This window comes from Cupressus sempervirens, chromosome 8, assembly GCF_028749045.1.
Source record: "Cupressus sempervirens isolate cs-2001-9-10 chromosome 8, ASM2874904v1, whole genome shotgun sequence".
NCBI lineage: Eukaryota > Viridiplantae > Streptophyta > Pinopsida > Cupressales > Cupressaceae > Cupressus > Cupressus sempervirens.
Window position 1 is genome coordinate 278,792,311 of NC_143125.1, and position 12,845 is coordinate 278,805,155.

The 12,845-nt window shown below is 33.5% G+C and overlaps 1 protein-coding gene across 2 annotated transcripts; it reads left to right on the forward strand.

The window, feature by feature from the left end:
* Window positions 1-1,640: 1,640 nt before the first annotated feature.
* On the forward strand, window positions 1,641-7,291 carry LOC149542520 (uncharacterized). Of its 2 annotated transcripts, none has more exons than XM_089797453.1 (3): window positions 1,641-2,025; window positions 5,197-6,456; window positions 6,594-7,291. In XM_089797453.1, exons 1-3 carry the CDS (start codon window positions 1,941-1,943, stop codon window positions 6,707-6,709), a joined length of 1,461 nt encoding a protein of 486 aa, XP_089653579.1. In that variant the 5' UTR covers window positions 1,641-1,940; the 3' UTR covers window positions 6,710-7,291. The 2 variants fall into 2 exon arrangements, with proteins under 2 accessions (XP_089653579.1, XP_089653578.1); XM_089797452.1 differs by having other exon boundaries at window positions 1,648-2,025; window positions 5,197-6,477.
* Window positions 7,292-12,845: the final 5,554 nt, after the last annotated feature.

A 12,845-nucleotide genomic window follows, 5' to 3' on the forward strand; every position in this document is an offset into this window, starting at 1 on the left:
CGATCAAAACTTTTTGATTGTCAAGTGAAAGTGAAACACTTGTAATGAAAACGTCCAAATTTTTGGATTTGTTTGAAATTGATGAATTCCTTCGTTTGAAATTTGTAACCCACTATTATAGGTTCATCTATAGTCTACTTAATTCAACGAAACCTAAGTCATTGAGAAAGTTGATTGAATCCAATTAAGCCCAAGAGTACACAATGTCTAACCAAGATAACTTGCCCCTTGACCCACAACAATGTCTATGTAATATTTTATCTTTCCCACATAAAACCTCTCTTTTATGTTTGAATTATTATTCCACCTATTTCATTGAGATTTTTTTCCTTCCCAACTTCAAGTTTTTATTTCAAACCTTTTAATCCTTTTTCCTCTTTCCTAAGAAGAAACCTCTAAAATTATATAAATTGCAAAGGAGATTCACATAAGTAGGTAAGTATAGTTGCCATTAATGAGCGAGATATTTCAATAGTCAATAAAGTGAGGGTATGGATGGCCACATGGTCTAAATTCCATCCATAAACACATTATTGAGTTTGAGAACCATTGGTAAGAGACATGCTTCATTTTCAACCTAAAAAGAAGTTTGACATTCCTTAAATCGATACTAAAAAAGCCACCTAACTTAAATGAGTAAAACAAAAAAATTAGTAGCAATATTTACGAAAATACAATTTCAGCGTTTGTATGAGGGCCGTCTTTTTAATTTAAATTATTTATTATTTATTATTATTATTATTAATCATCACGGTTTTCTAATAAACATTGAAATACACCAAACAGTGACAACTGTTTATTTCGAGTTAGGAGTGAAAATGTGCTTGAAATATGTGCCGAGTCCTGATTATTATATTATTTTTTTAATATTACATATAAGTATAAATATTTTAGATGGTAAATTTTATTTGTTTTGGAATTTTTAAAATATTTAAATTCAATAAATATAATATATTTTTAATTGATTTGAAGTATTTAAAAAAAAAGGTCTAAAATTTAATCATAATTATTAAAAAAAATTTCTAATTGATTTTTTTAACCTATAATAAAAATTATATAAAATATTATAGAATTTTATTTAAAAATTAATTAAAATAAAATTCTTCAATATTTTTACAATTATTTATTTATCTTAATATTTTAAAATTATATATGTACATCTCTTAAATCTGTAAAATCTAAAAACAATCAAGTAAAAAATTATTATTAAAAGACACATTTATGTTGTATGATTTCTAATCTTATGAAATTCTATTATAGTTCTTTTGTAATATGGATAGTTGAATTTATTTATTCTTTATCTAATATCCTCTTCTAAATTTTGTTAAGACACTAGATTTCTAATCCTATCAAATTAATCTATTGCAATTCTATTATAATAAACAGAGTTAGAAAAAAAATTTAAAATTTAAAATAAAAAAAATAAAATAAAAAATATATATATATATAAAATTAAGCAGAGTTGAATATATTTATATATTTATTCTTAGTTCTAATTTTAGTAGAGGCAGTAGATTTGCATTCATCGTCTATATTCAGAGGGATAAGTGGTACAAAATACACGAGACTAAACTAGTATTTGAACCACAATCATGGACAAAGGTAGTACCTAAGTTGGAAATAGGAAAGGCAAGGGTATCCCTTCTGAGGAAGAATAAAAATCGTTTTGTAGGTGCTAAGATTTCGGTGGTTTACTGTGGGCTTTATATACAATACAATGCCATTATTATATGTCTCTCCGGCCACCGTGCGTGCAAAGCGAATTTTGTAGGATTTTGTGAAGGAAATTCAGCCAGTTTGTCATTGTTTAAAGGCTCTCATCCCAGAATCAGATCTTTCTTCATGATACAAACTTGTATAACTGTAGTTTCCCTGATTCTTTGATGGTGTGGGTGTGTCCCGAATTCATTATTGTGTAGTGGGTATTTGTGAAATTTGTCATGAAAGGCTCAAGGGAGTCACAGGGGTGGGGAAACAAACGGGTTCAGTTCCAGGAGCCTTATAATAAAATGCCCAAATCATCTGGTAAGCATCAGTATTTCTTTTCACAGGTTTTAGCAGTAGTACAAGCAATTAGATCATTCAGTTTCGTAATTTGCTACAGGGTTTATCTGATGTAGAAATCACTCGGTAATTGCTTTCAGGATGGATGCTAAATTAGTCAAAAACTTAATTTGCAGAGCGCTTTATGGGGTGCGTAAAATGTTTCGTTTTGGGTCCTTGCATCCCTTAGTTTTTTCATAGCGGTTTCATGAGGTGTCACAAATTTTTTCTTTAGGGCTTGCTGCTTGTGGCATGACTTAATTGGCCCCTTTAGAACCATTTTGAATTTATAGTTAATTTTCTCGTTGTCAACCATGAGAATCGAGGATCCTCTAGGGTTCTTGAATCTTGACGGCTATCCTTGTATAACTTTCAGGCCAGAGATTAGCCCTATTCCGCGCGGTGTTGCCAGGGTTTGGAAAAAAAAATAGTGTTGCGTGTCTTCCAATGCCTTAAGAATATGTCTACTCCCTGGTGTATTTTAAAATTATAATTTCGTAGTATTTAAAATTTATTTTTTAAATACTATTTTTACCGTAGGCGATGAACGGTAGGATTTCCTGTGTACACTGTGGGGAGGAAATTTTGTGGCTAAACATTCTACGCATTTATATTAGATTTTCAATACATGGAACATTGGGTTCCCTTAAATGTTCGGTTTTTTCGTTTCCGAATCCTTTAGTATTCGATTAGTAGCTAACAGCGGGGATTTTTCCATTTGGATTGGAAAAGTTAGGGCCATTTAAACTGTACTCTTATGCTCTATTTGCATGGTATTTTGTTGAGATAAAGTGAATACAAGCAGTGATGGGGGTTTCTCAGATTTATGAAGGCAAATGGGTATTTGGTGAAGATAGTTACTCCTTTCGTGGTGTGTCGTGAAATCCTAGTAACGAGTTCCCTGCATCTTTTAGGATTCACTAAAGCTCATTACAGGACGGTTTCCCTCACTGAGTATTAAAAAATTAGGACCATTGCACGAGTACTGTTATGCTATTTTAAACTATTTTGTACGAGAGTATGGAGGGTATCAGAGATGAAGGTTCTTCATGTTTAGGATCATTACCAGCAGGATGATTTGTATGAATGGAGGTTTTGTGGCCAATTAAGTCAATCTCCGTGTAAACAGAGCCTCGTTTTATGGGAATCCTTAGGAAAATGGTTTGGGCTCTTTGCATCATCTGGACCTTAATAGTGAGCTAACACTGGACATTTTTCATACCTGGTAATGATAAGCTGGACCAATTTTAGACTTACTGTGCTGCTATATTCAAACATTTGTTGGAGAGGGTTGATACTAGTACAAATGGGATTCCCCAAAATTTAGGGTGAGAAAAAAGTACGAGTGTCTGTATAGGGCGAGAAAACAGCAGGAGTATCTGTATCGTGTCTACAATGAGGTGGAACTTTTATGGTAGAACATTGTATAGATTACATCACTTTATGAATTTGCAGGAGTGTCTGTATTGTGTCTACAACGAGGTGGAACTTTTATGGTAGAACATTGTATAGATTACATTACTTTATGAATTTTCAGAGTCCAATTTCTGAAGGTGTATTGAAGTTTTGGTTTTGTGCTCTTTGCGTCTTTTAGGTTTAAGTGGCAAGCTAATACAGGGCATTTTACTCAATTATATTAAAAAGACAAAAAGACATTTTGGTTTAACTGACACTTTCTGTTATGCGTTTATGGTCAGTTTTTGCAGGAGAAGGTAAATGCTAGCAGAAATGTTGTCTCACTAAACTTGCCATGACAAAACAGTAGCATTGTTCCTTTTCACCAGAGTGTATTCTTTTATGATGGAGGGCATCTTGTGATCTAGCATGTGTAGTTTGCAGGTGCTAAGCCATCCTCAAAGTGCAATTTTGAGAGAAATCTTAGGAGCTTGTGACGATTCAGGGGATATATGCTAACACTTATCTTAAATAAAGTTTGGTAATCATGTTAGTAGTTACCCGGTCATCATGCAAAATACCTGCATTTTGACCATTAACATGCGTTCTTCACAACTTTGTATCTTAATGTTACAAATTTTCCTCTCTATTTTAGCTTCATATTTGAAAAGGATTAGTTGCCAAATCCTGAAATCCTAAAATCTCAATTTGGACCCTACTGCACATACACAATCAAATGCAGTCACTGTCTGTAACTCAGTCTCCCATTGCTTGGAAAAATGAAGAGTCTGTAAGTTGAAATGATTTAGTTAGTGTAAAATCCTGCTGGTTGGTTAGTGTACCTAGGGCATGATTTTACTTTTAGGATAAGATTTTGGTTGGGGTAAAAGTTCAGTTAAAACATATTTTCTGATGTTTTAATGCAAATATGATTACCTGAGAAATGAGGATAAAACTACTGCTTACCTTTAGAGTTTGCATTGCACAAATATGTGGGTGATGTGAATTTTGAGTGAGATATATTAAATGACATGAACACACTTTTCATGGAATACCAAGTCCAATGCATCTATCAAGTGCATGCTTTCGTCACATGACAATATTTTTTGTTGTGTATATCTATGGGGAACTTGAAATTGGATCTGAGATATATTGTCATAGTTCTTTAAGATCCTTGTTTTGATCTAAATATGAGAAAAAATAAATTAGATTGGAGATTAAATTATCTAACCTGCAATGGTTGTACATACCAGTTTGGACCCTCTTATGTATCAGGTTGAAACTTTGGCCCAATGCAGATGTGTACCAAGCAATGCTGCCCTTTGGTTATTTGAACAGTGGCAATCATCAGACCAATTGAATTACATGTCATCAAAATCTGATTCAGTTACTGGGATGAATCCTCTAGGTTTCCTTGGTTGTTGTTTGAATGTCTAGTATCATTTTCTTACAAATTAAAGATTAATTTATCTGCTTACTGAATTATGTTAAATGATTTTTTTATTATATTTTAGATCACACCATTTTATTAGCTAGTGAATATTCAAAGTTTCATGTTCTTGAGATGTATACTATATGTAAACGGGTGCTTCTTTTGCTCTTGTCATTTGTTTGTACCTGCAACTTTATGTTCTCTACTTCTGCCTCATCGTGAACTGCAAGATAATAAGTCATTAGATTTATCTATATGAGCATTGCAGTGATCATCTATGCAAATTTTATCCACTAAACATATTCAAACATGGATGTTACTCTTAGGGGCCTGGAAGCCAGCTGTACCATTTTGGGAAAGGGAGTTTTGTGAATCAGTTGGTCTCTCATGGAGTCAAGTTTGTGACAATAACAATGAATTGGAAGGATTTGAGAATGTTCTTCGTTGGGATGATTCTGCCGCATTTGAAGCTTTTCAGATAGCCAAGCAGAGGTATTGGGCAAAGCGAAATGGACGACCTTATGATGTTCCTCTACCCAGTTCTGACCTATATATCGGTGAAATTGACTGGAACTCCCATATTCAAGAAGACTGTGAGATACCTGAGAGAAATAATTCTTCTTCAGAAGAGGATTACAGAAGGCCATACTTCAAACGAGGGGCAAGGGGGCGCCAAGGACGCAGAAGAAATACATCTAGACCAGAATCACAAGATCATGTGAATCCTTCTGAGGATAATGCTCATTTTTCTGTAAATATGTTAGTTCCCAATGCATGGCCTGACAATGCTAACAATGCCCCAAAAGATGGACAGAACACAGGGCCAATAGGATGGAGTGAAAATAAGCAAAATGCAACTGAAATTTCGAAGAATTGTGCTCAGAATTCGCTGTATATTCAGCCAACAGGGTGGGGAGATCAACAAGATGCTGGTTGGGATGTTAAACAAGCAGATCATTCTGGCTGGGAAGCCCATGAAAATAAAAATGTCTCAACAGGTTGGGAGCAGAAAATGGATTCTGGATGGGGTAACCAGACCGAGCCTACAAGAAATTCAACTATAACAAGTAAAACTGCCTGGACAGATGCTGGTAATGTTGTGGGTGATTCTGTTGGCTGGGGAGATCAAATTAAAAATAGTTTGAATGTACCTGCTATTGGTTCAGGATGGACACCTCATGAAGAGGGAAACTATACATCAGGGCAGGGCTGTGGAAATGAGAACTCTGGATGGGGTTCTCAGCATGTAAGTAGAACAGGCTGGAATAATGTGAAGGACGTTTCAGAGTGGGAGAGTGGAATTGGAAGCACATCTCCTTTCATCCCTCAGGAACAAGTTATTGCAACTGGGTGGGGGGATCAGTTTCCAGAACAAGTACATCCTTATTATCAGAATCATGCTTGTATGCCAGCACAGTGGAATACTATGCCACATGCTGCACAATGGCAAAATCAATCTGCCCCATGGAATCCGGGGCATGTGGAAATGCAATATCAAATCAATGGAAACTGGGGAGGCCCACCTTGCAATTCATTTAATCAAGGGGTTTCACATGGCTGGTATCAGGCACCAGCATACCCACAAAGTGCGTGGCGTTCTAATCAAGGCATGCAAAGCATTTGATTGTTTTTGGTCATAATAGTGTATTTTTATTATTTTGCTACTACTTTTAATTTTTATCATATACAATTAATTATTATTCTTTGTCATTGATCTGTTCAGGTAATTGGCATCAACAGCCTCAACATAAGCAGGGGGGATACCCTGCACAAAATCATCACTATGCACTGAAGAAAGATAGAGATTACAGAGTTAGCAACAGACGTAATCAGAGATGAATGCTTGGGTATGCAAGGAGATATGAATACATGGGTCTCTAAAGGCGAGTCATTTGGGGAGGGAGTAGTGAGTGCTCAACCAGAGTACAGTTCTGTACAGCAGATGGTGATCCTGGGTTTTGATATGGAATACTTTTTACATGATTATTTTTTAGCCTATTTGATTATTTTGTGTTACATGTATATATGTAGCTAAACTAAAATCTTATCAGGAACAGAAACTTGTGCCTAAGCACATGCGCAGGTGAGTCTATTTGTATAATAGTTATTTTGAGACTCGCTTAGGAAATTATGGTGGTTTTTGGGTATTTCACCCCAGCAGCCTAGAGATTTGTATATTGCCTACTATAAAATCAAGATATGGCAGGTGAGGAGATCTTTGATGTTTTATGCTATAATAGCCCTAGTCTCCTCAGTTAACATTTTAGAAGCATTTGGCATCCGTTGGCATCATTCTTTTTGTGCATCTTCATTTTCTTTTTGGAGATGATGAAGGGTGATTATTATTTTTTCAATTATATGTTGAATGAATTATGAGACATGTAATAGAAATGAAGAAGCACGAGTTTCATACTTACACAACTTGCAATTTAAATTTTACAGTATTGCTCTCTTTGGAAATCTCAGCTTTTAAATGTACAGGTGCCTTCGGCAACTTTACAAGGCTTAATATTATAAATTGAGAAATATAAATCTTGTATATGAGTTGTATATTAACTCACAAAGTTTGTTCTTTTGACTAATTAACCTTTATGATTTATGAAATTGTATAGCATGTTTCTGTAACCTTTTACAACCATTGAAGCTCTGGTAATGCTGCCTTTCCTGCAATTCTTAAATTTTTTCTTCAATTATAAATTATAATGAAAATTCAGGCAGGCACATACCAAGGCCAAGGCAAATTAGGTTGGAATAATTTCAAAATCATCACTGTGTTGTGGTGTCAAGTATGTTTGTTTAAGCATGGACTTATAATTACTGTTGAATTATAATCAGTCCTGCCAACTGCTTCAAGTTATATAAAGTAATGTGGTAATTTCTAAAACTAAATTTGTAATTCTTTTTGATGGTTGTTTTCCAAATAAAATTAAATAAAGAAAATTTCTTTTACTAACATGCAACCTGCATTATATGGTGTAATAATTGTGCATTTCTCTAAGTCATGTTTTATGCCATTCTAACTTGTGCAGGGTGTGGTCATGGACTTGGCCGTGTGGAAACTGATGTTTTTGTTTTATTGTAACTTTTCAGACTGTTTGTTGAAAACTTTTGTCTGCAAACAGTGAGAATGTTTAAATTGCTTCAAATTTATATCAGTGAATTGCTGTCTGATCACATTGTTCTTCCTTGCTAATGGGAATTTTTGTTGTATTTGCAGATTGTAATTTTGATATTTGATCTAAATTTTTGAAATGCAGATATCAAAAGCAACGGGATTTTCTAAGGTGCTCTTCCAGCCACCTATTATTGTAAGATGAACACCTTCTGGAGTGCACTTAATCAAAAAATAGTGTACATGTTACTTCGCATATCTTGAATGCGGCAACAATTTTTTAATGTAAGGCAACCTTATATTATTTTATCTTTTTTTTTACATAATATGACTGCTGGATCAAATCCAGGTTTGAAATATTCAAATCTGAAAAGTGTAAAAGTAGCAAAGTTGTCAAAGGCTGTCGGAAATGATCGACTACAAATACCAGGTAATCTTTACTGCACAAAAAGTAATAGATGTTTGGAAGGGGATTGACATGGCTGTGCTTGTCTTGTGGGATTGATCTATGACAATGAAAGAAGTATTTCCCATGTGGCCTCTGCTGAAATTTACTCCTCCAGTATATTTGGGAAGAGAAAAGTTTTAGTGCAAAGACGTATGATGAGGGTGATAATGAATGCATGTGTCCATTTGACCCAATTGGTCTATAGAGCTTATCAAAGTATGGGGAAAATGATTTAACTGTAGCCCTGTCCGGTAGGATGTTTTTCCTGTTGTCCTAATTGTTGACATCTTTGCTCATTTTCCTTGTCTGTCAGTTCCTCACAAGTCATCAATTAGGAATTTCTCATTTCCTTTTTCCACAATTCTTCTTACTCTATTGATCTGTTACTCTAGTATAGGTCCCAGCTAGAGAAAGCAGAATATGAAAATCCTTAAGTCTCTGCTGCTGGTTTAGAATTATAGATTGGTTAAAACTTTTTTGGAGCTGGTCTTAGCTTTCTCCATCTAGATCTAGGTCGCATTAAGCACAGAATTTGTGTAAGCAGGGGCAATATTAAATATCAGGCAACAACCTTTCTCCTATGTGTTTGTCTTAGCAAATTCAATACTGATTTTGGTCAGTGTTGAATAAAGACTTAAGAGGGCTTCCTTTCACGTTTGCTTTTACAAGTAAGTTCTGATTATTGTTTCTCTTTGGATGCAGAACAAACATAAACTGATCATATGAGTTATATGAACGTGCAAAATTTTGAAAGATTAATTAGTTATTATGCAGGGCTGAACTTGGTTTGTTAAAGGGTTTTCTATCTGTTGCAATACCTTTCTTCATCATATGACATCCCATGTTGCATGCACTGTTATATGCTGCAATGGAATTGTTACTTTTTTATAGGTATGACTCGGGTCTTTATGGCAGCAATATTCCTTTTTGTTGATTGCTAAATATTTACCGTTCTGGTTAGTTGAGATATATCTCTGTTGCTAGTATCTGAAATGTGGAAGACATGGATGGCCTTAAAGTAGTTTCTGCATCTAGGACACCTGTGCTTGACTAGTATAAGCAGAAGTAATTTTGTGTGTTATGATCAAATGTTACAGCTTTTGGCGCTTGTTTTTCTTGTACAGTTTTCATATGATATCCACATTCTAGAGAACATGTTACCATACTTTATCCTCATTTCTGAGTTCTTGCTTTTAGATCGTTACCTTCACTGTGAATTTCATTGAAGAGTTAAATATTATACAGGAAAGCTGCTCCTACATTATGTGGTTACAATAAAATATGGAGTTAAGTTTTTGATAGAAGGGGAAAAGCAGGTTTTGAAGGGACAAGGAAACCTGTACAATAAGCTGTTGTCCATCAAGAAAGAAATGTTAAGTGACAGCAGAAACCCCTTTAGAAATATGTCCAAAGAGATATGAAAAAGTGACAGCAGAACCATTATAAAAATGCTGTCCAAAAAAGATAAACACAGAACTGACAGCAGAAATCCACTACAACAAGCTGTCCAAATAGATAAATATTGAACGAACGAACTGATAACTGATTTTATAACGTTTTTATTTTTAAGAAATTACTTTGATTTTACATGTCTACTTTCTAGGATTTTGATATTGTTTTCTGGGAGTCTAGATAAATTTCATCACATGTTAATTCGAGCCATTTGTTGACAGATTCAACTAATGCAAAATCAATTGTAGTTTGTGAAAGAGGTCTGTCATAAAGAGTGCACATATGGGTAGGCTTCTTTAAATACAAAACTTGCAAGAAATAAAAATGCTGGCAATGTGGGTCCTTCTGTAAGATTTAAATGAGCAATTCATTCACTTGTAATATCTGACCTTAAACAAACAATTTTTTCACTTCTAAGATTTAAAGAGGTAATTTGGAAACGCCATTTTCTGGTGGCACAATCTTGTTTTATTTACTGCAGTTCTTGAGTAGAAATGGTTCCTATTTGTCAGTCTTTGGATGACAATAGCTCAGAGGCATTCCTGCGTTGTCATTGTTATGTTCATTTATACTCGTGTCCTAGTTAATGATATCCACGTTCCTTTGTTCAGTGCTTTACTAAATTTGAAATGGTAAACAATGTCAAATGAATTCTGAATCTATGGATATCAGATGATTATGATAACAGTGGGACAAAAATAAATGCTGACAAAATTCAGAGGTGACTAATGGTTGAATGCATTAATGGTCTTCTAAGAATCTGTACCCAACCATTTTACATATCCTTAATCTATTTTTCATTCATCTTGACTATGGTGACCCAAACGTCAATTCAAAAATTTGTAGAGTCAATTCCAGAAACAAGAAACAATACACATTATACTTATAATGATTACTTAAACTTTGATATTATAAGAAGCTATTATACTTGAAATTTTACACATGCTCAAGTATCGTTGAATCCACTATGATCTTGGTTATTTGCAATTCCAAACACCATTACTTTGATGCCACAGTCACTTATGTGAATCAATCTTTAGATTTTAGATTATGTAGTCCAGTTATAAATTGTTTGTTTAGAAATTGTCAACATTTCAGAGGATCTGCAGAAAGTTAAAAACAAGCGATTGCAGTTGAAGATGCTGTGGGCTCGTTGATGAATCTAACGCAACATTTGTAACGTACAAATGAAGTAGCCGTGGGAATTCTGTTTTTACTATGGTGTAATTAAAGCATTTAGGGGACATGATTTATTGGAGTGTAACGCAAATTGGGTCATTAAAGATTAATTTTAGCCAAACAATCTAGTGGACAATGGTTAACTTTAAAAAAGGTAAATAAAGCAAGTCCAATCGATAAACACATGCAACAAGTTTGGTGCTTTGTCAACGCTAGAAAAGATGTGCATTTACTTAACGTGCAGACTTGCGTTATGAACTTTGACGATATGATAGTTGGCAATAAGAATGAAACAAAAACGTACGTGAAGTCTGATCTAAGCCTCGGCGCTAAAGAATCTAGTTTACCTCGACATGCTCCTGAGATTGTCATTATTATCTCATGTGGATACAACTAGAAAGTTAAATTAAAAAGTGGATCTTATCAACCAATAATTCTCAATTTCTATTTTACACATTAGTTTTTAAAAATATTTATGGGCAAGATAATAATGGTTGAATTTTGTTGAATGATTCCAAATGAGGGAACATGCTATCCAGCCGTCAAATTCAAGTTTTTCAACATTTATTAACTAGCAATTGCATCCAACAAGGTGCAATGGTTAGCCGATTGGAAGATATGCAAAGGTAATGCATTAAAGGGAACCTTTTTCTCTTGAGCAAATCTAATCCAATGCGACAAGATAATTAACATGAATCATAAGAAACACGTTAATCATTAGTACAATACACTAATAATGTCCTTAGGGAATGCTTGTGCCTTTGTTTATTTTACAAGTTTTATCATTGTTTTGTTCATGCAATCTCCATTGTCTTGGGATATTAATGAAACTTTGGTGTAGAAGATTGACAATTCGTCTTCCTTTATGTTGTTACAGAGTCTTAGATGACATATTGTCACCTTAAATGCCACTATGTACATTTTGAAGTATTATTAGACAATGAGCACACATTTTATTTTATTTGGGCTCAGTATTGTAAGGTTCTTTCCTCACATACCTAGCGGGTGCTGCTTTCTTATCATATGTATGTGCTTTGATAATAGATAGTGTTACAAAGTTCTAGGGAGCATATGGCCAATCTATATTTCTTTGTTCGGGGGCTTCACTTGCTTCAGTACTTGGGTTGGTTTAATCTCATCTCAGCATCAAAATGTTTACATCTACTATTTGCAAACTTATTCCACTACAATTGATCACATTTCTAAATGCATAGTACTATGTTCTTTATAGTGACATAAGCTTGTTAATTTAAATTTTTTCAATAGAATACAAATTCATATTTTCGAATGACATAACACCATTTAATCATCATATCAACATAGAAATGGAAAATAATATATTAATTTTATTGATTGCATACAGTAAATTTAGGTTTTATTATATTTAACCTACGTACTGAATTATTATTTCTTCAAATAAATCATTAAAAATGTTAATGATAATACATTATATATGATAATGTTTACTGTTAATTTTTAAGTACAAATAAAATAATCAAAGTAAAAACTAAAGTTATAAAAATAAAAATTGAAGAAATAATGATTTAAAATAAAACATCACAACTATATTATTACACTCAACTAATATGAAAATTTGATAAATTAATAATATAAAATTAAATAATGAATATAAATATAATTATACAAATGATTTAATTTTATACATTACGAGATAAAGTATAACATATAAATATTATATCTTTTTTTTTTGTTAACATCTTTTAGAGTTGGAGAGACTTTTTACTGTTCAATTTTTCTAGGTAGTACTAGACTAGATATTTTTT

Coding starts and splice junctions, on each gene's coding strand:
- LOC149542520 (XM_089797452.1), top strand. CDS start 1,941: ATGAAAGGCTCAAGGGAGTCACAGGGGTGGGGAAACAAACGGGTTCAG. Junction 2,026..5,196: donor TAAAATGCCCAAATCATCTG/GTAAGCATCAGT, acceptor TGTTACTCTTAG/GGGCCTGGAAGCCAGCTGTA. Junction 6,478..6,593: donor TGCGTGGCGTTCTAATCAAG/GCATGCAAAGCA, acceptor TGATCTGTTCAG/GTAATTGGCATCAACAGCCT.